The sequence below is a fragment of the Mesocricetus auratus genome, unplaced genomic scaffold (genome assembly GCF_017639785.1).
Source record: "Mesocricetus auratus isolate SY011 unplaced genomic scaffold, BCM_Maur_2.0 Super-Scaffold_100004, whole genome shotgun sequence".
Lineage (NCBI taxonomy): Eukaryota > Metazoa > Chordata > Mammalia > Rodentia > Cricetidae > Mesocricetus > Mesocricetus auratus.
Window position 1 is genome coordinate 71,782,413 of NW_024429189.1, and position 24,885 is coordinate 71,807,297.

At 38.1% G+C, this 24,885-nt stretch overlaps 1 protein-coding gene across 1 annotated transcript in view; it reads left to right on the forward strand.

The window, feature by feature from the left end:
* The window catches only part of Cstf3 (cleavage stimulation factor subunit 3), an 85,971-nt gene that overhangs the window by 38,206 nt on the left and 22,880 nt on the right, over nucleotides 1–24,885 (forward strand). Inside the window, exons 4-10 of the mRNA XM_013122362.3 lie at nucleotides 17,340–17,372; nucleotides 19,489–19,586; nucleotides 20,822–20,888; nucleotides 21,018–21,052; nucleotides 21,134–21,260; nucleotides 22,538–22,615; nucleotides 24,085–24,247. Coding sequence (XP_012977816.1) covers nucleotides 17,340–17,372; nucleotides 19,489–19,586; nucleotides 20,822–20,888; nucleotides 21,018–21,052; nucleotides 21,134–21,260; nucleotides 22,538–22,615; nucleotides 24,085–24,247 — 601 coding nt within the window. The remainder of the gene's footprint in view (nucleotides 1–17,339; nucleotides 17,373–19,488; nucleotides 19,587–20,821; nucleotides 20,889–21,017; nucleotides 21,053–21,133; nucleotides 21,261–22,537; nucleotides 22,616–24,084; nucleotides 24,248–24,885) is intronic.

The window sequence follows — 24,885 nt, forward strand, 5'->3', positions numbered from 1 at the left end:
TACATCAGGCATCCATCACTATGACTAGTTTCAACTTCAATAGATGTTTAGCAGCTAAGCATAATCTTCCCCTGAAATAAATGCCATTAGAAGCTGGTGAAATGGATCCCCAAAGCCCGTCTAATGCCAGATGCAATGGCACATGTTTAATTTCAGTCTTGATGTGGTGAGATGGGGAGTGGAGACACAGTTACCAGAAGCATGGGGTAGCTAACCTAATTAAGCAGTGACAGACAACCCCGTCTCAAAGTAGAAGGCAGACTAGCGCCACCAGATGCCCTCTGACCTCTACACGTACACCATGCCATGTGCACCTGCAGATATACATGAATACAATTAACATGCAAACATATTTTGTACCTTGATTTTTAGTATGTTTAATGTATGTTTTATTTTGTGTGTTCTTAAACGTTTCTATAATAATTTCTTTAGGAACTGATTGACAGTATATTTGATATATTAACATAAAAACCAAGTAGGCATGGTAGTACATACCTGTAATATATCTCCTTGGGAGGCTTGCTGGAAGAACCCCACTTCAGGTTCTACTTGGGCTACACAGCAAGTTCAAGGTCAGGCTGGATGATTTTGCTGAACAAAATAAAAGTCATAAAGGATAGGGAATAAACATCACTGGAAGAGTGCTTATATAACAAGGTCAATCCCAAGTAACAGAAAAAGCAGAAATCCCAAAGAAGTATGTATCTCCTAAAGAAAAGCTTTAAAATACATGATGATAAAAGTCAAAGGTCAGGAAATCAGGAAAGCACCTACAATGGAACCTTGAGGCACAAAGTGTTTCCTCTGTATCATTGTTAAGTTTCTCAGGAACTTTTAAGATGTCTAATGTGTTTATGTGCATGCTTTATTTTCACCTCAACAGCTGACTATTTCCTTGTGGGTTTTTGGTCTGCACACATATCTTCATCATATGTGTGCCTGGTGCTTATGGAGGCTAGAAGAGGGCATGAGCTTTCCTGGAATTGAAGTTAACATGAGTTGCCATGTGGGTGCTGGGAATAGGGTCCATCTAACCCAGCTTATCTGGAAGAGCAGTCAGTGCTGTTAAGCACTAAACTGTCTCTTCAGCCCCAAATGTGGAAATTTTTATTAACATACAATATACTGTGCTATTTACTTCTGTACTTCCAAACATTAAATGCTTCCCCAATCTGTTTTTATTGCAGATGTTACCGCAGTGAATAATTTATGCATTGCCTCCAGTTGTGTGCATATTTGTAGATTAAGTTTCTAGAAGTGTGGGGCTAGATGGGTGGCTCAGGTGAAGACTTGACTGCTATTGCAGAGGACCTGAAATTGATGCCCAACATCCGCTTGGTGGTTCACAACCATCTGTAACCCTATTTCCAGGGGGTTTGCCACTCTCTTGTGGCCTTACGCATGCATGCGGTGCACAAACACACATTTAGGCAAATTGCCATTCACATTTTTTAAATTACTGGACGTAGATTGCTCTACTAAAGAGTCTAGAAGATTTATCATAACTTCTCAAGTCCCAGTAGTCTTCCATTTGGGCTGATAAAAATTTTAATTTTAATTCTACTGATAATCTTTAAAAGCACCCAGTTTCCTATGTCTTTTAGACACTGTGTTATTACACCCTTTAACTTTTGTCAATATTTTTGAGTTAAAAAAAGATTTTTATTTCACATGTATGAAATTGTCAGAGAATAAGCCTGGTAAATTATTTTGAAGGTCATTTCAGCAAAATTTGTGTATCTCTTATGAAGAAGATAGAGCATATTTTCATGTGTTCAAAGTCCTACGAATTTCTAGTAGCCAGTTTATCTTGTTCATTTTCCTCATCTTTCCCCCCATATTTGCACATTTAGCAGTTCAAGATTTTTTAGGAGAAGACAAAAAGTTGAAATGGTCTCTGCTCAAGTTGGTCTAGAACCTCCTGTATTGGGAGAAGGGTAGTCCTGCTTCTACTTCCCTAGTTCTAACTTTGCTTGACTTACAAGTTCAAATACTTCTGGCAATGTTTAAATCATCAGTGTGTTGCCCTGTATATTGCTTTTGCTTGTTTTTCTAATGTGAGTTTGTGGGGGGGGCAATATCGTTTAAGATAAAGGACCAATATTTCCTTTTGGTGTATTTATTGCCATTTGTTAAATTTTTTCAGCTACATGTTTTATTCATAGATTTCTGTTGGTCAAACCCCTAACTTCCTTAGTCATTTTTAAAAATTATTATAATTTGTGTGCACACACACAAACCACATGGCAGAAGAGTGTTGGGTGACATGAATTTGGAGATCATAGGGAAACTTGGATGAGTGAATTCTCTTCTACCTTTAAGTTGTTCCTGGTATTGGATTTGTCACCAGGTTTATACAACAAGTGCTTTATCTGCTGAGCCATCTGACCAATCTACAATTTTTTATTATACTTCTTTTAAACTTTTTGCATTTTATATAATTCGACATCAGACATGAGAAGATTTGGGTGTCCTTAGTTTCATAAGGGGATATCTCTACTCATATTTATTTTCTGATCACTTTCTTATATTTGTGAGATGGCTCGGAGGTTAAGAGCACTGACTCCCCTTCCAGAGGTCCTGAGTTCAATTCCCAGCAACCACATGGTTTCTATAATGAGATCTGGTGCCCTCTTTTGGTGTGCCAGGAAGACATGTAGGCAGAACACTATGTACATAATAAATGAGTATCTTAAAATATAAGTGTGTGAGTGTGTGTGTGTGTGAGAGAGAGAGAGAGTGTGTGTGTGTGTGTGTGTGTGTGTGTGTGTGTGTGTGTGTGTGTGTGTGTGTGTGAGTTAGTTGCTCCAGAGCCACCATGTAGTTCTGTTAGGTCTGTCTGCCTTCCTTGGCCTTTGTTCAAAAGGTACAACTTTCCATTTTTCTTGTTCTTTTGGATGCTGGCCAGAACCTAAATATGCTTTCCCTAACACATTGGGGTTCCTCTTTTGGATAGCCTCCCTCCTCTTGTCATGTGATTTTTTTTTTTTTAATCTGCCATGTGGCTGACCTCCATTCTTAACTGAAATAGCATGGCTTTTTCTCTTCCTCCTTACCTACTCCAGCTAGCTGTTAAAATTTGCAATTTATCCTAGGATTTTTCTTTTAATCTGGAATGGAATTATCCTTGAGCGCCCCCCAAAGATGTCTGTGAGGAAGACTTTGACTTATTTCTTCAGAGATGTGTGTTGGGTCATTTGTGGAAAATGACATTAAAATCATACTGAAGTATTTCAATAATTAGACATCTTTTGAAATAGTTATTATATACAAAGATTATATTCTACTTACTGACATTAAACATTTCCATTCTAGTTTTTCTATTGGTGATATAATCAAATGCTGAATTATAGGATCTGGTTTTCCAAAATATAACCCATCTTATCCAATGAAAATCTTACCCATAAAAATTTGAGTATTTGTCTCTAGATTTAATACTTTGTATACATATTGTGGTGGAGCAGTGGAGTATAGGAAGGGAGACAGAATGATGGTTTTGTAGCTATTCCTCTGTCCTCATTCAGGGTTAGGTAGTGACTGAGAAAGGGCTTCTGGGTACTCAATTCAGCAATAACTTGTTTTCCTATTTTTATCATATATGTTGATAATTTGACAGTCCAGTGTAATGAACTGCTAAATTAGAAATAACCAGATTTTTTAATTATTTCACAAAGAAAGTTTGTATTTGCAGAATTTAGAATTTTTATCCTTTTTTGTTTGGTTTTATCTACCTCCTTATACTTCCACTTTCAGACTCTAATTTCTCATTTTCATTGCTATTTAAGAAATGATTCTAGAACTAAAATCCATGTTTTTCTTTAACCAATGGCAAATGGAATTGATTTTTACTATACTCATGTTACTAAACCATGGAGATCTACTAAATTTAAAACTCCATTTCAGAGCCTTTTATAAGGCTCAACAACAAGTACAGGTGCCATTCATCAACCCTGATAACTGAATTAAATCCTTGAACTGACACCTACAATTGTCCTCTGACTTCTACACATTCATATGTGGCATGTGTGCACTTGTGCACAAGATGCACCAATAAAGTGAGTTTTTAAAGCTACCATCTTCAGGATTACAGACCTTATGAGTTTTTAGAGTTTTATACATTTTTACATTCCTGTTGTACTTTTTTTGGGGGGGGGTTCGAGACAGGGTTTCTCTGTATTGTTTTGGAGGCTGTCCTGGAACTCTCTCGGTAGACCAGGCTGGCCTCAAACTCACAGAGATCTGCCTGCCTCTGCCTCCCGAGTGCTGGGATTATAGGCATGGGCCACCAACGCCCGGCTATTCCTGTTGTACTTAAGATAATATTTTATGGCTTAACATGGTGACGGGCTTTTTAATCCCAGCAGAGGTTGGGATATCTTTAGTTCAAGGCCAGTCTGGACCTGTCTCAAAAAACAAATCAAGATAGTATGTTTTATAAGTAATTTTGACCATGATGCATAAATATGGATGCTCATACTGAGTATTCAGACAGCTGGTAGTTTTTTACCTCCATTGATTTAGTACTGTTGTATGTCAAACACTGTTCTGGGTGCCATGTGAAAATTCAAGGATTTTTAAAGAAGTGTATGTGTCAGAAGATAACTTTCAGGAGTCAGCTCTTGCCATCTTCTTTGTTGAAGCAGAGTGTTGTTTGCTGCGCTAGTTTCAGGTGGATTCTCCTGTCTCTACCTCCCTTGTCACTGTTTTAGTGCTAGAATTACAAATAGTTGTCACTGGCTTTTATGTGAGTTCTGGGTTTAAACTGGTGTTGTCAGGCTTTTATGGTCAGGGCTTTTACCTGCTAAGCCATTTCCTTGGCACTCATGGTATTTTGATAATTATGTAGAGCCATATATGCACACTTTTCGTCCTTGTACTTGGGAAGAGGATGGATGTCTATGAGTACAAGACAAACAAGACCTACAAGATGAGACCCTGTAACAAGAAAAAAGAAAAAATTATATTGACTCATTTGTTTTCTGATGAGTAAACAGAATAATCCTCTACCTCCTGAGTGCTGGGATTAAAGGTGTGATCCAGCTCCCCTGTCCCAAGCTTTTCTAAGTATTATTTTTAGTATTAGGACTGGAGGGATGGCTCAGTAATTAAGAGTACTTACTTGTTCTTGCAGAGGACCAGGGGTCATTTTCCTTAAGAATGCTCAAATGGTAGTAGTGTTTATTTTTTAAACATGGAATATTTTATAGTATGGATATACTACGTTTTGAATAATAAAAGATTTATTTCATGGTTGCAGATCTTTGGTGATAAGTTCTGGAAGAACAGCAATTTTGCTTTAAAAAATAGAGGAATATAACTTCTGGAGACAGAGCTCAGTTTGGTTGAGTAGCAAGCACAAACTACAAAACATGGCAAACCCTTATAATCCTAGCACTGAGGAGACAGAGCCAAGATATTCTTGAGCTCAAGGTGCCAGGCTATGATGCTTTAGTAAGACCCTATCTCTAAAAAATAAATACTGTAGGTTGATTGTGCTTTGAAAGGCAATAATTAATTGGTGATGACAAACTACTTTGTTTTGTTAGGTAAAATATGACTGAATGTAAATGTTCAGTGGTGGATATTGCTGATGTTAGAACAAAGCTTTGTGTTTCATAGTCTTGGTTGAGATCAGTATACTTATCTGTTATTTGACTTTCATAGCCTGGATAAAAATCATAGCATTTAAAAGTAGGTTTACAGTGGGGATGTTTCTATGCATGGAAAAATACCAGTGGTAGTTGAAGAACTACTGTTGGAGATCAGTTTGACCAAAACAACTCAACTCTCTTGACTACTGTAAAATTTGTATGGGAACAAAATATTAGAGAAATATGTAACTAGGACAGAGATAGTCTCAGCCTTCCCAGTATATAGTTTGACCTACAGTTCTGAATACATTCTTCTTGAGTTGTCATCTCTTACACTCTATAACATATCAATTGTAAATACTATTTAGCATATTATTTTTAAAACAGGATCCGGCCCTTGAATGATTCAACATTGAAATTTTATATTTAAAATAATATGGATATATTTCCATTCTTCATAGGGTTTTTGTTTGCTTGCTTTGTTTTGTTTGTGAGGGCTATTGTTATGTTATCTAGGCTGGTCTCAGTTTTCTAGGCTCAAGTAACCCTCCTGCCTCAGTATCTCAAGTAGCTCATTGCAGACATGCAGCATCATACCTAGGTAGTCTTTTTTTAGTGCATTTGTTTGTTTGTTAGAGACAGGATCTTGTGTAGCTTAGGCTGGCCTCCAATGTGTAGCCAAGAATGATCTTGAACTTCTGATCATCTGCCTCTACTTCTCTGGTTCTGTGAGTATGTGTATATACCACTATAACTGTTTTTTAATTCATTACAAGAGAACAAAAGATTGGAAAGCAACGAAGTAATGCCTGCAACCCATTTTTATCTGGTGCTGGAAATTGAACCCAAGGACTTACTTAGTGAATGCTAGGCAAGCACTCTGCAAACTGAGGTACATACCCAGCCCTGGCCATTCTCTATTTTAAATGTACATATTTGTTCTTTGCTTTGCTTTGCTTTTATGTGTGTGGGGGTTTTGCCTTCATGTACGTCTGCACAGTGAGTCTGGTGCCTGTGGAACCCAGAAGAGGACATCAAATCTCTAGGGACTGAAGTTTATAGGCAAAATTGTAGGCTTCCATGTGGGATACTGGGAATCAAAATGAGGTCTTCCGCAAGAGCAAATACTCTTAACCACTGAGACATCTCTCCAGATACTGTTTTAAAACGTGTATGGAATGGGGGAAGGGGTACTTTGAGGTAGGAGGATCATGAATTGAAACTATCCTGGGCTACATAATGGGATACGGTGGGTGGGGAATGACAACAACCCTCATTATTGTGATCTTGGACAAATCTAAACTTCTCTGTACCTCATTTTCTTCTCCTTAAACCTGATTCTTTTTCATTTCTTTTTCTTTTTTTTAATTTGTGTGTGTGCTCAGAGACAGAGGGGGGAAGGAGAGGAGGAGAAGAGAGAGAGTGTGTGTACCATGGCATGCATGTTGAAATTCGAGGACAACTTTCTGAAGTCAACACTCTCCCTCCACCATGTCCCAGGAATTGAATTTAAGTGGGCCAGCTTACCAGCCACAGACCTGATTGTTAGTTTCTAACAATGAGTTAGTTAATGCACTAAGTTAGTTGTTGAGTATCTGTGATAAATGCTGATAGTTTTACCAGGATTTTGTTATTGATTTTAAGTCCTAAGAAGTTGAATTGCTTCAACAATCAAATTGTAATAATTAAACTAGATCTGTTTGTCTTTTTTATACTCTCCTTTTGACTGGCAGCATTTTCCACCATCTGCTGTTTGGTGTTTTGTTGTTGTTTTGTTTTGTTTTTGTTTTTTGCTTTGTTCTATATTCTCTGACTACCTTGATATTATTTTTATCCTGTTTCTCTTATCTCAAATAATCTCTGAATCTTCCTTTTCTCTGTCTAGAAACAGATAGTAGATGTCTTGGCCAAGCCTGTTGGCCCAAACTCTAATCCCAGCACTCAGGAGGCAGAGGCAGGCAGATCTCTTTGAGTTCAAGGCCAGCCTGGTCTAGATAGTGAATTTCAAAGACAGCCAGAGCTACACAGAGAAGACTCTGTGTCCCCCCCTCCCCCCCCAAAAAAAAGAAAAGAAAAGGAGTCTGGGTATATTTTTTCATGTCTCTATTAAGTCATGATATCTTATTTGAAAACAGTCTATATAATACAAAATAAACTTTACAACAGGTCCCAACAGTTTTCATGTTTGTTCCATGGAAAACTGTCTATTCTGTTTTTCTCTATATAACTGGCTCAAGTCAATATTCCTTGGCATATAAATAATAACTATTCCTGCAACTAGTACTCAGCACCAGAAATTATACAGTGTTCTCTCTGATCTGTAAATGCCACCACCACCATTTTTCTGATGAACCGTTTCTCCCCCCTGCTTGCTTCATCATTATCATCAGCCAGAAGAATCACAATGACATCTAGGTGTTTTGTGTATCAATTTTTAACTCTGCTTGGCTCTTTTTGCCCTCTGTGATGGATCTGCACTATAATTAGCCAACTTGTTTTTCTAGTATATATTCTTACTTAACATGGATATCTTCACTATTCTATAGAATGCCTGAGTCTCTAATTCACATCATTGCGTTATACTAATCCTGCTTCTCATGGTAGCCTGGATTCCATCTCAATAAAAACTCTACTTGTTACAAACTCTACTTTTCATTCCCCGGTTACTGAATTTCATAAGATACAGAGCCTATACAGAACAAAAGTAATTTAAATTTATTTCTGTATTGTTCTTAACATTGGTCTTATGCTTCCAATTAAGTTATAACATCTTTAACAGGATTCAGTTACAGTATTCCCATATCCACTTGGTAAGAAATCACAAGAACACATGATGAACACTTTCTTGAGACAGGTGTTAGGAATCAAATCTTAGAACCTTGTGCATGGAAAAATGTGCTCCACCACTTGAGAGCTACATCTCCTAACCCTCAGACTTTTAGGTGACTCAAGACAGTAAAGGGTTAAGTAGTATTTAGTGATTAGTACAAATAGCCCAAAGGGAAGTTAGTTTAGTGTAGCCAAATTTTATAAAAAATTAAATTTAACATACTTAATTATAGTTGCTGTAACTCACAAGGGTCTGGAATATCTAGTTATAATTGACAATAATTAATTCTATGACAGCAAAGTGCTTTAAAAGTATATGAGGCATCTACAGATATGGTCATCCTTCTAAGTCTTGGTGTGTACACCACTGTAGTAATGCAATTGTATCTATACTTTCACTTGTCTTTTTTTTTATAGTGTGAACACTACCACTGAGCTGTACCATATACCCTTAACCCCATTTATACCTCTAATTAATTGGAAAATTATAGCTTGCAAGTAATAAATTATTATAGGAAAAACTGAGAAATGTAGATTGGTAAAACTTGCAAATACTCATTTTTCCTCAGTTGTTGAATTGTCTTCACTACAATTAAAATGCAACGCCATGAGTTAAGGCTCAGTTTTGTTCACCAGTGCTCAGAAAGGGAGAAAGGCCTCTGCTGCATGGTGCTCATGTAATTGCCTGCTGAATAAAAATCGGTTAATTTGTAGATAACCACTTCAGCTGCATCTCCTAGACAACTTTATGTAAAACTTTGAGTGAGGCACAAAGAAATGTCCCAACCACTTAAACAACTTGAAAATGTTCTTGTACATAATTTACTTATTTTGAGTAGGTTTTTGAAATTGATTCTCCACATATATCCTTGGTAGTCTTGGAACTTAAATTTTTGGATCAGGCTGGCCTCAAATGTGTGATCCTACTGCCTCTGCCTCCTGGGTGCCTTGCCCATTTGTAGTTATTCTGTAATCTTCCTATAACTTTCACTGTATTAGGGGATTGAAAAGAAGCCAAATTGTAGTGGGAAGGAAATGTTCAAAATATAAGAAGTTATATTTAGGATTTTATTTGTTTTGAGATTTCATGATTAGAGCTAAGCTCACCTTTTTTTGTTTTTGTTTTTGTTTTGTTTTTCTATTTTTTAGAGACAGGATTTTTCTGTGTAGCCCTAACTGTCCTGAAACTCCCTTTGTAGACCAGGCTGGCATTAAATTCAGAGATTCTCCTGCCTCTGCCTCCCAAGTGCTGGGTCTAAGGACATGTGCCACCACTGTCCAGCCTAAGCTATTTTTCATAATTAGAATTTGACATCTTTGATCCTCAAACTCACATTAGTTGTCATAAGACCCATAAAGTATAATAATTGCACATTACAGTGAAAAAGATTGTGAGAACCTGTTGGAAGGATAAATCTGCAATTCAGTGGGGGGTGCGGGGGGCGACGGTGTTAAAAGAGGGTTTCTTTGTATAGCCTTGGCTGTCCTGGAACTCACTCTGTAGACCAGACTGGCCTGGAACTCACAGAGATCTACCTGCCTCTGCCTCCCAAGTGCTGGGATTAAAGGTGTGTACCACCACTGCCTAGCTAGATCTGCAATTCTTTTATTCATCATTTATTGTAAATAACTGTTATAAGAATTCCTTACTTGTTTTGCTAAGTACTGTCTAAAAACACATATTTTGATTTGTCCAAATAGTGAATTTGTGAAAACCCCAACAAAATATATAGACTATTTGAGATTGTTTTGCCTAGGTATTTTGTGATGAAGGATGGGTTCTTACTATGTAGCCACCTGCTTTGAATTTTGTGATAAAATTCTGTGTATGTGTGTACTATGTACACATGAATGCAAATTTCTGTAGAGGTCAGAGGTGTTAGGTTATCATCTATAATTATTTTACAAACATATAGTTATTTTACAGAAGGGGATAAAGTGGAATAATAAGATTAATGAATGTGAGAATTTTTATGTTTTTAAGGCAAGGTGTCACTGGCTGTCTCTGGTTGGGCTGGAACTTACTATGTAGACATGCTTCAGACTTGTCATCTTCCCATACACACCTCCAGATGCTGGGATGACAGTAATGTGCTACGGGCTTGTGATTAAGAATACTTATGAATGTATAACTGTAGGTAAAATGTTTCTCACTACAAGTTTATACTTTTTTGATTGTTAATAGAATTTTCAGCACATGAACCTTCTGGATAGTTTACAGTTTCAATCTTTGGAACACCTTTTAATGTGGACATTACTATTCCTATATGGCAAAACTGATGCTGGCCATGTTATAAATAGTTGATATAATGTGATCATATTCTTTTCATTTTATTACAATGGAAATTTTACTTCCAAAGCAAATTGAGAGTAATTCCTCAATTATTTGAAAGAATTTTTTAAGGGACTAGAAAAATGACTCAGCAGTTAAAAGCACTATTTGCTTTTCCAGAGGGCTTCAGTTGGGTTTCTACCATCCACATGATGGCTTGCAGCCATATGTAGTTCCAGTTCTAGGGGTTCTGACTCTTTTTGCCTTTGAGGGTATTGCATACACATGGTGCATAGACACACATGCTGCCAAAATAGTTTGCACATTAAACATTCTTTAAAGAATACTTTTAATGTAATGAGAAGATTAGAGTGGGAATTTGCCTTAGTTGGTAAAGTGCTTGCTTTGCAGGCATAAAGATCTTAGTTTAGGACTGGAGAAATGGCTCAGTGGTTAAAAATATATATTGATTCTTGCACAGACCCGAGTTTGATTCACAACATCCACATCAGGCAGCTTACAATTGCCTTGAACTTCAGTTTTAGGGAAACAACATCTCTGACTTCGTTGATCATGTTCACAGGCACACATACATTCACATTGTGTGTGTGTGTGTGCGTGCGTGCGTGTGTGCGTGCTCGCTCATGTACAAGTTTAGATCCCCAGTGCCCACATAAAGGCTGAGTACATCACATCTGACATCTGAAACCCTAGACAGAGATAGGTGACAGATCCCTGGAGCTCATTGACTGTCAGCCTAGCCAATCAGTGAGCTCTGGGAACAGGGAGAGATTCTGCTTCAAAACCAGGACAGAGAGTTGATGAAATTGCTCAGCAGGTAAAAGGGAACTTTGCTGTCAAGCCTGATGATTTAAGTTTGAACCCTAGGACCCTACTGTTGTGGGATATTTGTACACTATGGAAAATGTATTGCTGTGCATGGTGTTATAAAAAGCTGAACAGCCAATAGGTAGGAAGAGGTTAGGCAGGACTTCCAGGCACAGAGAGGAATCTGTGAAGAAGAGGGCTCCAACCAGTCAGAGAGATGCAAGATGAAAGAGAGGTATCACGATAGGACAGAATGTATATTAAATGGGTTAATATAAGAGCTAGTGGGACAAGTCTACACTAAGGCCAAACATTCATAACCAATAAGTCTCTGTAATGATTTGGAGGTTGACAGTCCAAGAAAGTAGGGGTGAAAGGAGAGGACTGACTCCCACAAGTGGTCTTCTGACCTCCATATGCACACACACACAAATATGTTCTCATATACAAAAAAAATGAGATTTATATCTTTTATGGTGTTTTTGCCAAGATTGACTTACTAGAGAAATTCTCAATATTCATTTGTTGAATTAGTGATTGACAATCAGTACCAGAAAGTTAACTTTACATTGATCAAAAGTATCTTTTTCTGCATATATTTGTTATGCTAATACCAAATAAAGACCACAATCAGCTGCCAGTGGTGGCACACACCTTTTATCCCACCACTGGGGAGGCAGAGGCGGGTGAATCTCTAAGTTCCAGGACAGCCATGGTTACATAGAGAAACTCTGTCTCAGGAAAAAAAAGAAGAAAGAATTCAGGGAACAGGAGCAATTTGTATAGGGGAAACTGCATAAATTATGTATAAACCTTTGAGGGGGAGAATGCTTTATCATCAAGTGCTATGACAACCTTGTATCTATCCTATGTTTTTTCATGGTTATAAAAAATCATAAATTATTTTTGATCATTGTTGCATAAAGATGAATTATAACATGCACATTTATTATGGTCTTATGGAAATCCCCCTTAATTAGCTAGTGTAGCTAGTTCATTTAAATGGGTTCACAATAATCCATGATGTGGGGTATCACAATTTATTATACTGTTTACATTGTGGGCATTTATTTTGGGCTATTTATGTTTATAATAGCTTTGTACAAATACTTTGTATAACCTGCTGCTTTTGTTTCTTTGGGATGGATCCCAGTATTGGACTTGTTCAGTTTATTTTCTTTTAATCGATACAGGGTCTCATATGTCCCAAGCTAGGTTTAAACTTGTCATGTGGCCAAGGTTAGCCTTAAATTTCTGACCCTCCTGCCTACACTTCCCAAATACTGAGGTGACAAGTATGAGCCAACATATGTGATTTATGTGGTGTTGAGAATCAAACCCAGACCTTCATACTACTAGTCAAACACTTTACCAACTGAGCTGTGACCAACATGGGCCTTTTTATCGTTTTTCTTTTAATAGCTGTTCCCAGTGACTTTCCATAAAGGATGTGTCTTTGATAGTATTAATATCCCTTTTTTTCTGTTTGTTTGTTTGGTTTTTGAGACAGGGTCTGTCTATATAGCCCTGGCTGTCCTCAAACTCACTATTTATATCAGGCTGTCCTCAAACTCACAGAGATCCTTCAGTCTCTGCCTCCTGAGTGGTAGGATTAAAGGTGCATACTACCAAGCCCTTTTAAAGTTTTACCATTCTGATGAATGTAAACTGATGTGTAGGATCTTGGTTTGTTATCTCACCTGGAAGTTTGTACATATTGTCATGGTTTTTAACTTTGCGTCTGTTGGGAGTAGTATGTTCATATTCTTGAGTAGTTTTGACAATGAGTAATTTGGTTTTTCTGACCAATTGTAAGAACCATAGTAATTTTATCTGCATGTAGGAAGCTGGTGATTTAAACTTACCCTCTTTGCATTCATCTTCAACCCCACTCTCAAATAATTAGATGTATGTCCTCCTGGGTGTCTCAAAGAGGGCTTTGTGTAGAGTACAGGGAAAAGATCAAGAAGCTGACTTAGAACCTCTTCATTGCTTTTCTACCCCAGAGGAAAGTTGACATCAGCTTGCCTTTTTTTTTGTTGTTGTTGTTGTTAAGAATCATTTTTATTTTATGCTTATGGGTGTTTACCTTACTATGTTCGTTTGCTGACTGAATACAATGTCTGTGAAGGACAGAAGGTGTCAGATCCTCTGGCACTAGAGTTGCTGTGGGCTGTCATGTGGGTCTGGGACATGAGTTCTCTGCAAGAGCAGTAAGTGCCCTTACCTGCAGCCTATATTGGCTTTTAAGAAACAAAAACAAATCAGAACCAAACAGGCAGGCCGAGTCCTTTCTACCAAAACATTAGTTCTTGGTGTCTTGGTAGAGGACTAGTAGCAGCAGCCTGCTTACTGTCTATGCCTGTTCCTCAATAGTCAGAAAGGAGTCAACTTCTCAGCCAGTACAGCTCGGTGAATCAGAAAACAACCAAAGTGTAGCAACAAAAGAATATAAACTAAAACTGGCACAAGAGGCTCCCAACAAAACAGTTATTAAAAGAGAATTGGAAAAAAAAGATAACAGTTAAACACAAGTTTCAAAGTACATTATTGATTGGTGCAAACCTGGTGCCAGAAACCATTAATTTGTGAACCAAATAAGGCATCAGCAGGTAAAATGAAGTAGGATGGTCATACAGGGACTTAATTGCCTGGAGGAAAATCTAGCAGATAACCTTTAAATTAAAAAAAAAAACTAGCATTTTGAGCCTATAACCAGAAGACCTTAAGTGTAGAAAGAAAAAAAGAACAATTGAAAATAGGCCATTATTTAAAAGGGGAAAACTTCTGTTGATGTTTTTGCTTTTGTTGTTTGAGAGAGTTTCATTATGTAGCCCTGGCTGCCCTGGTACTCACTCCGTAGACCAGGCTGGCCTAGATCTCACAGAGGTCTGCCTGCCTCTGCCTCCCAAGAGTTGGAATTAAAAGTATGCACTACCTACCATGCTCAGCCCAAAAAGAAGAAGAAATTGAGTGAAAAAGACTTAAATTTACAGGTTCACAACTACTTTTTTTTTGTTTTATTTTGTTTTTTTGTTTTTCGAGACAGGGTTTCTCTGTATTGTTTTGGAGGCTGTCCTAGAACTTGCTCTGTAGACCAGGCTGGCCTGGAACTCAGAGATCAGCCAACCTCTGCCTCCCGAGTGCTGGGATTAAAGGCGTGCCACTTTTGAAGTTGGATTTAACACCCACTCTATGAGATGAAACCCTTAACAGGCAAAGGACCTGAGTAGATAGATGGCTCATGGGCCTTAGGGAAAAACCTACTACAATTATTCTGCTGAATGAACATTGCAGTAAAATGATTTTTAGGAAACACTGCTGCATACATACAGCAGAGCATCGCTCAACTTCCATCAGAAACTTCCTCTTATAGTAGATGAGAATTAACAGAACTGGACAGCTTGCAGAAAGTGGGAGATTTTGGAGTGCTCAGCTCTGAATGGGATGTCTTTATTGGATCTCTCCCCCCAAAGCTCAGGGATCTAAATGAGAAGAAGGGACGGAAGTGCTGGTTGATTTTAAGGAAACAGCATTTTCAGACACAGCAGGGCAAATGCACATATAATCTCACAGAGACTGATAGGATATGCAGACCTACACAAGCTCAATTCTGACAAAATTGCAACAGAGGAAGGGAAGTGGGTACAAAGTCTCATCCCAAACCAATAAGCTATTTACAATGATAGGTCCTGAGAGGGGGAGTGACAGACTCCAGAACAAAACCCCATACTCAGGAGTAGTTGCCTAACACAAATCCACAGTTTTGAGTGGCTTTTTTCTTTGATTTGTTTTTAAGAGAGAAAAATATGAAGTTGGTTGAGGAGAATTGGGAGGAATCTAGGGAAGGCAATGTGATAGATAGCTGGGCATGGTAGCCCACCCCGTTAATCCCAACCCCTGAAGGCAGAGGCTGGTGGATTTCTGTGACTTCAAAGCTGGCCAATCTACACAAAGTATTCCAGGAAAGCTGGAGATACTTAGTGAGACCTTGTCTCAAAGAAGATAATATTTTAGGAGTCTTTTGGACAGTCCTGACTAACAGTCCAAAAAGGCTTCTCATGCCAAGTGTTGGGGTTCACATTAGATTTTCCAAGAGACTCCCAAAGCATAAGCTATTGTTAAAGACATCATCCACTTCATATGCAGGGCCCAAAGGCACCTGAGCTGGATCTAACTGAAATTCATTACCCCAAAGGCTGGCTTTCATGGCATCAGGTGCCTTGTAAGTTTCCATAGTAGGGAACAACCAACATTCCTATCTAGCTATGATGCCTATGAACCACAATGATCAGCATGGCATAATAGCCTTAAGGGTGTAGTAGTAGTAGTATGCAAACTTTGGCAGTAACTAACACTCTCTAATTGGACTTTAGATTTGCTCAACAATAGGGAAATCAAGCCTGGTATTAGAAACCTAGTCACTACACAGGACTAGTGAATTCATGGATCTTGGAGAAAAACCTGTAACCTCTACTCTACTAAACTAGCATAATCCCTAACTACATTCTAAAGATTTGTCCATATAACCACAAAGAATTGTTGTCCTCACCCCTTATCAAGGAAAATTCTCTTTGCATTACAGAAAACTACAACCAATCAAATATGGAGCTCAGCCCAACTGGTACATCTACAACACAACTCCTGGACCTTAGACTCAGGGGTTATTGTGGAAGAAAGGACAGAAAGATTGTAAAAGCCAGAATGTGCCAGGCAGTGGTGGCGCACGCCTTTAATCCCAGCACTTGGGAGGCACAGGCAGGCAGATGTCTGTGAGTTCGAGACTGGGCTGGACCGACAGCCTCCAAAACAATACAGAGAAACCTTGTCTCGTAAAAACCAAAAAAAAAAAAAAAAAAAAAAGCCAGAATGTATCTCCTAGGAATGTCAGCAGCTACACCCATTAAGTCTCACCAACATGACTGCCTAAACATTAGCTGAACAAAGAGTATACCAGTAGACATGCTAATGTGGATGGGGGAAAGCTCAGGAGGCCTCAGCCCTGCACAAAGAATTACAGGCAATCCAGGATTGGTGAAAACAGGCAAATAGACTTTCCAAGGGAAGAGCATACCAATTGGTTATCCAATATCAAATGTCCAGCCCTGAAAACATACATTCAATTTCATCATCCAGACTGGGCAAGTTGTGTTTATGCATTTAGGAATATATGTGTGTATATAACACAAATAAAAAAGAGACCATAAACTTGAAAGCAAGAAACGATATATGGGAGGGTTTGGAGATAAGTAAGGGGAGAAATTATGTAATTATAATCTCAAAAAAGAAATATATTCACACACACATACATACACACACACACACACACACATATATATATATATATATATAATGAAATTCTCAAGGAATAAATTCTAAAAAATTACAAGTTTAAAGGACATGTGGTGGTAGCACTCAGAGCCAGGGAGGGAGGCAGGGGGAAGGTAGGCAGAGTTTGAGACCAACCTGGTCTTCGCAGTAGGGTCGAGGACAGCCAATGCTACACAGAGAAACTGTCTTGAAGAAAAACGGGGAAGGGCACGCTTAATTCCAAGCAGAAATTAGTGGTAGTGATAATAGTAATTGACAGGTGATAAGCAGTCACTTGAAAACCAGTTCTCTCTTTCACCACATGGTTCCCATGATTGAAAGTTAGGGGTCATATGTGTGCACTACAATATCTACCCTGTTTGTTATTTTTGAAGGAGAAATTCGTAAGATTGGTTAAAAAATGGCCAAATTAGTCAAAAATTCAGAAATAGTATGTTGATACTATTAAAAAGAGCAACATTGATCCTTTTTTCTTTGTTTCTTTTCAGATTAAAGCTAAAAATTATGACAAGGTTGAAAAGGTAAGTTAAATATATTTTGAAGTTCAAGAGTTTCTATATGGGGGCTGGAGAGATGGCTCAAAGGTTAAGAGCAGTGAATGCTCATCCAGAGGTCCTGAGTTCAATTCCCAGCAACCACATGGTGGCTCACAACCATCTACAATTCAATCTGGTGCCCTCTTCTGGCCTGCAGGTACACATGCAGACAGAACACTGTATATATAACAAATAAATAAATAAACCTTTAAAAAAAAGAGTTTCTATATGACCAATATGGTAAATAAATATAGTAAAACAATTTAAGTTATTGACTGCAGGTAGTAGTTATATCATAATACTTTACTTAGAAGCTTAAACATTCCTTAGCTTTGGGGAAATAGAAATTAATGCTACTCTGAAATTCTAATTAATCCTAGTTAAAATGGCTAACATCAAGAAAAAAGATGTCAATAAATCTTGTTGACAAAGAGGAAAGAGAAATACTTAATCATCAATAGTGAGATGTAAAGTAGTACAACCCTTTGAAAATCTGTATGGAGGTTTCTCAAAAAATGAGGAGGAACTGGGACTGCTGGTCAATCCCCAGCACTGAATAAAAATCAGATATTCTAATTCACACCTATAATCCCAGCCTTTGGGAGGTGGAGACCATTAGAAAGTCATTTTCAGTATGTAACCTGGGGAACACGATAAACAAAGATAAACAGCAAGGTGTGGATTATGCTTTTAATCTCAGGCATATGGGTCTCCGAGTTTGAGGCTAACCTGTTCTACATAGGGAGTTCCTGAACAATCAGGGATACATAGTGAAATTCTGTCTCAGAAACAAATAACTAGCTATCATGGGACCCAGCTATATCACTTGTCGGATACACTCAAAGGACTCTAAATCCTACCATAGAGACATTTGCACATTCATGTTTATTGCTATACTATTCACAGCAGAAGAAATGGAACCAGCAAGCTAGATGTTTATCAACAGATGAAGAAAATATAGTACAAAATCACAGTGGAATCATTACATTTGCAGGGAGGTGGATAAAGCGAGATACCATATGTTAAAAAATAAATAAACCAGACTCAAGCCGGGCGGTGGTGGCTCACGCCTTTAATCCCAGTACTCGGGAGGCAGAGGCAGGTGGATCTCTGTGAGTTCGAGGCCGGGCTGGACCGACAGCCTCCAAAACAATACAGAGAAACCCTGTCTCGTAAAACCAAAAAAAAAAAAAAAAAAAACCAGACTCATACTGCATTTTTCTTTCATGGTGATTCTAGACGGTGTGTGTGTCTGTATGAGAGAGAGAAACAGAGAGAAAGAGAAGTGAGAGAGAGAAGTGTGAGAGAGAATTAGAAAGGGGACAAGAGGAGATTTAAGGAGAAAAAGAAAGAAGTTAGTGTATGGAATACACTGGCCATGAGAGCAGAGGGAGAGCTATTGGGAGAAAGGGAACCAGCAGGAGTGAAGTGAGGTCAGAAGTAGTGAGGGGCCGGGCGGTGGTGGCGCACGCCTTTAATCCAAGCACTCGGGAGGCAGAGGCAGGCGGATCTCTGTGAGTTCAAGACCAGCCTGATCTACAAGAGCTAGTTCCAGGACAGCCTCCAAAGCCACAGAGAAACCCTGTCTCGAAAAACCAAAAAAAAAAAAAAAAAGTTTAGAAAAGAAAAATTATTGTATTTGTTTACTTACATATTACTTATGGTTCTGGGGAGAAGAAAATGACTATACTTGATAAATTTATAAGCATGAGTTTTAATTGTCTAAACTGAAAGGAGGGGATTTTATTTGCCTTTTAGGAATCTTTTAAAGAACTTTTTATTTTATGCATATAAGTGTTTTGAGTGTGTGTGTGTGTGTGTGTGTGTGTGTGTGTGTGAATGCCTGGTGACTACAGAAGTGGGCATCCTAACCCCCTGGAACAAATGGTTGTGAACTGCCATATGGGTTTTGGGAATCAAACCTAGGTCCTCAGTCAGTGCTCTTATCCATAGAGCCATCTCTCTATCCTTCTTATTTGCCTTTTATTTATAAGAAAAGTAATTCCTGAAAAAATCCTGAGTTTTTTTAAATATGCTATTTCATTATGCAAATATGAAATTGATTTAGTTGGATGCTGATACTATTTTCTTACATTTAAAGCTATTTCAAAGATGCCTTATGAAGGTTTTGCACATTGATTTATGGAAGTGTTATCTTTCATACGTCAGAGAAACCAAGGGTAAACTGCCAAGTTACAAGTAAGTGAAATCATGGTCTTAAGAATGCATGTTGAGCCAGACGGTGGTGGCGCATGCCTTTCATCCCAGTACTGGGGAGGCAGAGGCAGGCGGATCTCAGTGAGTTCGAGACCAGCCTGGTCTACAAGAGCTAGTTCCAGGACAGTCTCCAAAGCCACAGAGAAACCCTGTCTCAAAAAAAAAAAAAAAAAAAAAAAAAAAAAAAAAGAATGCATGTTGAGCCAGGCGTTGGTGGCGCATGCCTTTAATCCCAGTACTTGGGAGGCAGAGGCAGGTGGATCTCTGTGAGTTCCAGGCCAGCCTGGTCTACATAGCAAGTTCCAGGACAGCCTCCAAAACAATACAGAGAAACCCTGTCTCAAAAAACCAAAAAAAATAAAAATAAAAAAGAAAATGCATGTTGAAGCTTGGTGCTGGTGGTGCACATCTTTAATCTCAGAACTTGGGAGGCAAAGACAGGTGGATTTCTATGAGTTTGAGGTCAGCCTGATCTACAAATTGAGTTTCAGGATAGCCAGGGCTAAACAGAGAAACCTCTTTTGTGTGTGTGTGTGTGTGTGTGTGTGTGTGTGTGTGTGTGTGTGTGTGTGTGTTTGGGGGCTGCGTGTTATATGACTCATACTATCTCTTGCCTCTTGAGTTACAGGTGGGAAGAAACCTAAGTATTTGAAAAGTTAGAATTCTCCAAGAAATCAGGAAAAGTGCTTTAGAGAAAGCCATTGGTATTTACCTTCTGCTGGAGAATTGACTCATCCAAATTTTTCAATATTGAAGAACTGTGTATTTGCAGCACCATAGCACTTTTTGACAGGCTTGTCAACTTTTTCAAGAAGCTTCTTAATGTTTGTCTCAGCACCATGCTTGGCAAGTTATATAGTACAAGTTATTCGTGCCACTTACGATGTCCAAGGCAGTTATTTATTTAATTCTCCACTCTGACTTATACCTACCTGTGTTCACTGACTCTAATTTGGATGTTCTCTGGTACATTTTGATAACAGTTTAGATTTTGGGTTGTGATTTTTTTTTTTTTTTAAAGACAAGGTCTTTTTTTGTAGCTCAGAGTAGTATGGGATATGCTGCATGACCCAGGCTGGCCTTGAACAGATTATGTTGCCCAGACTGACCTTTAACTCAAGGTAGTGCTTCTGCCTCAGCTTTCTGGGATAATAGGCATGAACTACCACACTCAGCTGGTAACAAATTTTTTAAAATATCTTTCATATTCACTTCAGAGAAAAAATGGCTCAAGCTTATGACTTTGCACTGGATAAAATCGGAATGGAAATTATGTCCTATCAGGTAAAGTTCAGATTTTTAAATATATACACAAGGGCTGGGAATATAGCTCAGTAGTAGAGTACTGATACCTCTGGGTATACACTTAAATGTGAAAATATCAAGATATTAATGTTTTGTTTTATTTCTTAGATTTGGGTGGATTACATCAATTTCTTAAAAGGCGTGTAAGTATTGCCTTAATTTTTAATATATAAACAATCGATTTAGCTATAACACAATTAATGGTATTTCTTATCCAACTTTAGGGAAGCTGTTGGATCTTATGCAGAAAATCAGAGAATAACTGCTGTCCGAAGAGTTTATCAGCGAGGTTGTGTTAATCCAATGATCAACATTGAACAACTCTGGAGAGACTACAACAAGTATGAAGAGGTAAATTAAACCAGCATTTATTACAAATTGTGTATTTTAATCATTATACAGTGTGTGCTCCTATTGTTGACTGTTGTTTTGTTTCACCATGGATTAAACCTTGAGCTTTATGCATATGAGGGAAGTGCCCTACCATGGAACTATATACTCCTAGACACATTGTTCTATATTGATTCCAATAAAAGAATTTATGTTTTATTTATAGTACTGCACTAAACAGTCATGTGCAAGTATCTCTGTGATATGTTGGCTTCAAAACCTGTGTAACTGAGTCATATAGTAGGTCTCATTTGTATTTTTTTAAAGAAATCTCTATATTGATTTTTGAATTAATTTATGTTCTCACTGGTAGCATACAATTGTTCCTTTTGTTGAAATCCTTGATAGCATTTATTATTTGTTTACTTAATGACTGCTTTGACTAGATAAGATAGAATCTCATGATTTCATGTCTAGAAAAATTCCTAAGCCAGGATCTAGAAAAGTGTCTCAGCAGTTGAGAACAATGGATGCTCTTCCAGAGGCCCAGGTTCAATTCCCAGCAGCCACACTGGCTCACAACATCTGTAACTGCCTTTGCAGAGAATCCAGCTCTCCTTTTTGGCCTTCATGGGCACCAGCAACGAACCGGTGCACAGATATAACTCAGGCAAGACAACAATACATATATATATATTTTTTTTTTTAAAGAAAGAAGAAAGAGAGAAAGTGAAACAAACTAACTCTTGGCCAGAAAGATGGCTCAACAGGTTAAGGTACTTGCTGCCATGCCTGATGACCTGAATTCAATACTCAGAATCCACATTGTAAAAGGAGAAATCCCACTGCTGCAAGTTGTCCTCTGACCTCCATGCATGTATGTTCACCCATCCATCTATCCACACAAAATAAATAAAGTTAAAAGAGTTCCTAATAGGATTGTGTGACCCACTCACGGTAGACACAGTAGATACTGTTGTGGAAATGAAGGAGCATATGTGTTATGAATGTGCGGAGATCAGAGGACAACTTAGTAGAGTCAGTTCTCTCCACCTTTCCCTGCATTCTAGAGATGGAATTAGGTCACCAGGTTTGTATGGCAAGTGCTTTTACCTATTAAACCGTCTTGTGTGCTAGTCTTAATTTTTTTCCCCTAAGCTGGGTATGTAGTTTAGAGATAGAGTGTTTGTCTGGTTGCCTTGTATGCTGGAGACTATGGTTTTAGTCTGCACATCTGTTTTAAGAAAAGCAAAGGAAAGAAAAGAAAAAAGCAATTAATAACTAATTTTTTTCTTCAGGGTATCAATATTCATTTAGCTAAAAAAATGATTGAAGATCGGAGCAGAGACTACATGAATGCTAGACGTGTAGCAAAGGTATGAAATTCTGTCAGACTACTTAATTTAATGTTATTAAGTCACTAAAATAATTAGCAAAGCTTTCCTATCTAATGTTATTCTTGATATTTTCTTTCTTTTTTTGTTTTGTTTTGTTTTTTGTTGTTGTTTTTTCAAGACAGTGTTTCTCTGTGTAGCTTTGAAGCCTGTCCTGGAACTCGCTCTGATACCAGGCTGGCCTCAAACTCACAGAGATCTACCTGCCTCTGCTTCCCAAGTACTGGAATTAAAGGCATATGCCACCACTGCCTGGCTTACTCTTGATATTTTCAATTTTGTGTTTTGTAGCAATGGCTGTCCTGGAACTCATTAAGCAAACCAGGCTGGCCTCATACTTTAAGAGATCAGTTTGCCTCTGCCTGCTGAGTTCTGGGATCAAAGACCACGCAAGATGATATAGTTAAATTGAAATAGTTCTTTGAGTTATAGTAAATGTTAAGTTGGATTTGGAAGAAATTTTTTTCGTGTCTCTGTGTGTGTGTGTGTGTGTGTGTGTGTGTGTGTGTGTGTGTGTGTGTGTGTGTTACTGGGCATCAAATAATGAGTCTGTGAGATCCAACCCAGTGTGTCTATGGATGTTACTGAACATCACTAACCCAATGTGTATATTTGTAACAGGGCATCAACTAACCTGGGTATTCACACACATTAGGAAGTGTTCTACTACTGAGTTACATCCCAATACAAAAAGTATTTTTGTTTGTTTGTTTATGAAATAGAGTCTTGGTATGTAATACTGACTAGCCTGGTACTTTGTAGCTCGGCTACCCTTCCTGTGTCATCTGTATAGGCATGAGTCACCATGCCTGGCCAGAAATATTTTTCAAAACAGAAGTTTTATATAGAAATATTGAAGTAGTTGATATCCTTCCTTCATATTTGCTTATCTGAATATTGTGTTACTCTATAGTCAGAGTGTGGTTATAAAATAACATAGCTCTTTGGGACAGATTTTGGGCTGTGTACATACCTTTTGTATTCATTGGGAAAATAGCCAAATAGTATAAACTATTAGGGTCTCCATAGGTGACAATAGCAATACTACCCAATCTCCACTAGTGTTACCTCTTACATCATACATCCTGCAGGATGACCCTCTTCCACTACCTGTAGAGATAGCCCATGGGTATTCTGTTCACCACTCCTAGGGATCTGGTATTGGTTGGTAATACTCTGTTATGTCTTTCCTTACTCTTAGGCTTTGTTTTGTTGGTTTTGGATGTTTTTTGAACTTCTGTTTTTTTGAGATAGGTTCTCATGTAGCCAAGTTTGAGCTTAAACTCACTGTGTTATCTGAGGATAACCTTGATTTCAAAAGTCACATTAACAAAATGATATTAGGTATGGGAGAGTAAACATTTTAAACAAAGTATTTCAGACTGATCAACTTGCTCCCCCTATATCTGAGTTGTTCTAGGCTCATCAAAAATTTCTAAATGTTTGTTTAGGAATATGAGACAGTAATGAAAGGTTTGGATCGCAATGCTCCATCAGTGCCTCCTCAGAATACTCCTCAAGAAGCTCAGCAAGTGGACATGTGGAAGAAATACATCCAGTGGGAGAAGAGTAACCCTCTTCGAACAGAGGACCAGACCCTTATAACGAAAAGAGGTAACAAGAGTAACCCTCGTGGGACTCCAACTACGTGTGTCTTGGACTGTTTGATAGTAACCTCATGGATTGCCTCAAGCTCTGCTCCTGCTTCTCCCACCCACCACTCCAGGCTCTTAACTCTGCAGGTTAGGTTGGCTTCAAGCTCACTATGTAGCCTCAGCTGACCTCCAACTCATGGTCTGTCTTACCTTCCTAAGTCACAGGAATGTGCTACCATGCCCAGATGAGGCTTTGTTTTTGATTCCTAAATCTTTTGTTTTTGCACTTGTGTTTTTTCATTCATAATCATGTCTACAGATCTATCTTTATGTTCATATAGCCCTTATTTTATTATATCTAATCTGCTATTGAGCTAATGTAAGCAAATTATTCATTTTATATACTGTATTTTTTAGTTTTATGAATTTCCATTTACGATTTTTTACAACTTTAGTTTCTCTATTCAGATTCATGTGTTACAGTGTATTTGTATATGTGTGTATGTCTGTATATTTTAGTTTTCAATTGCGTGTATATTAATGTTTTGACTGCATGAATGTCTTGTGCACCACTTACATGCTTGGTGCCCAAAGAGACCTCAAGAAACCATTGGATCCTCTGGAACTGCAGTTACAAATAGTTATGAGCTATCATGA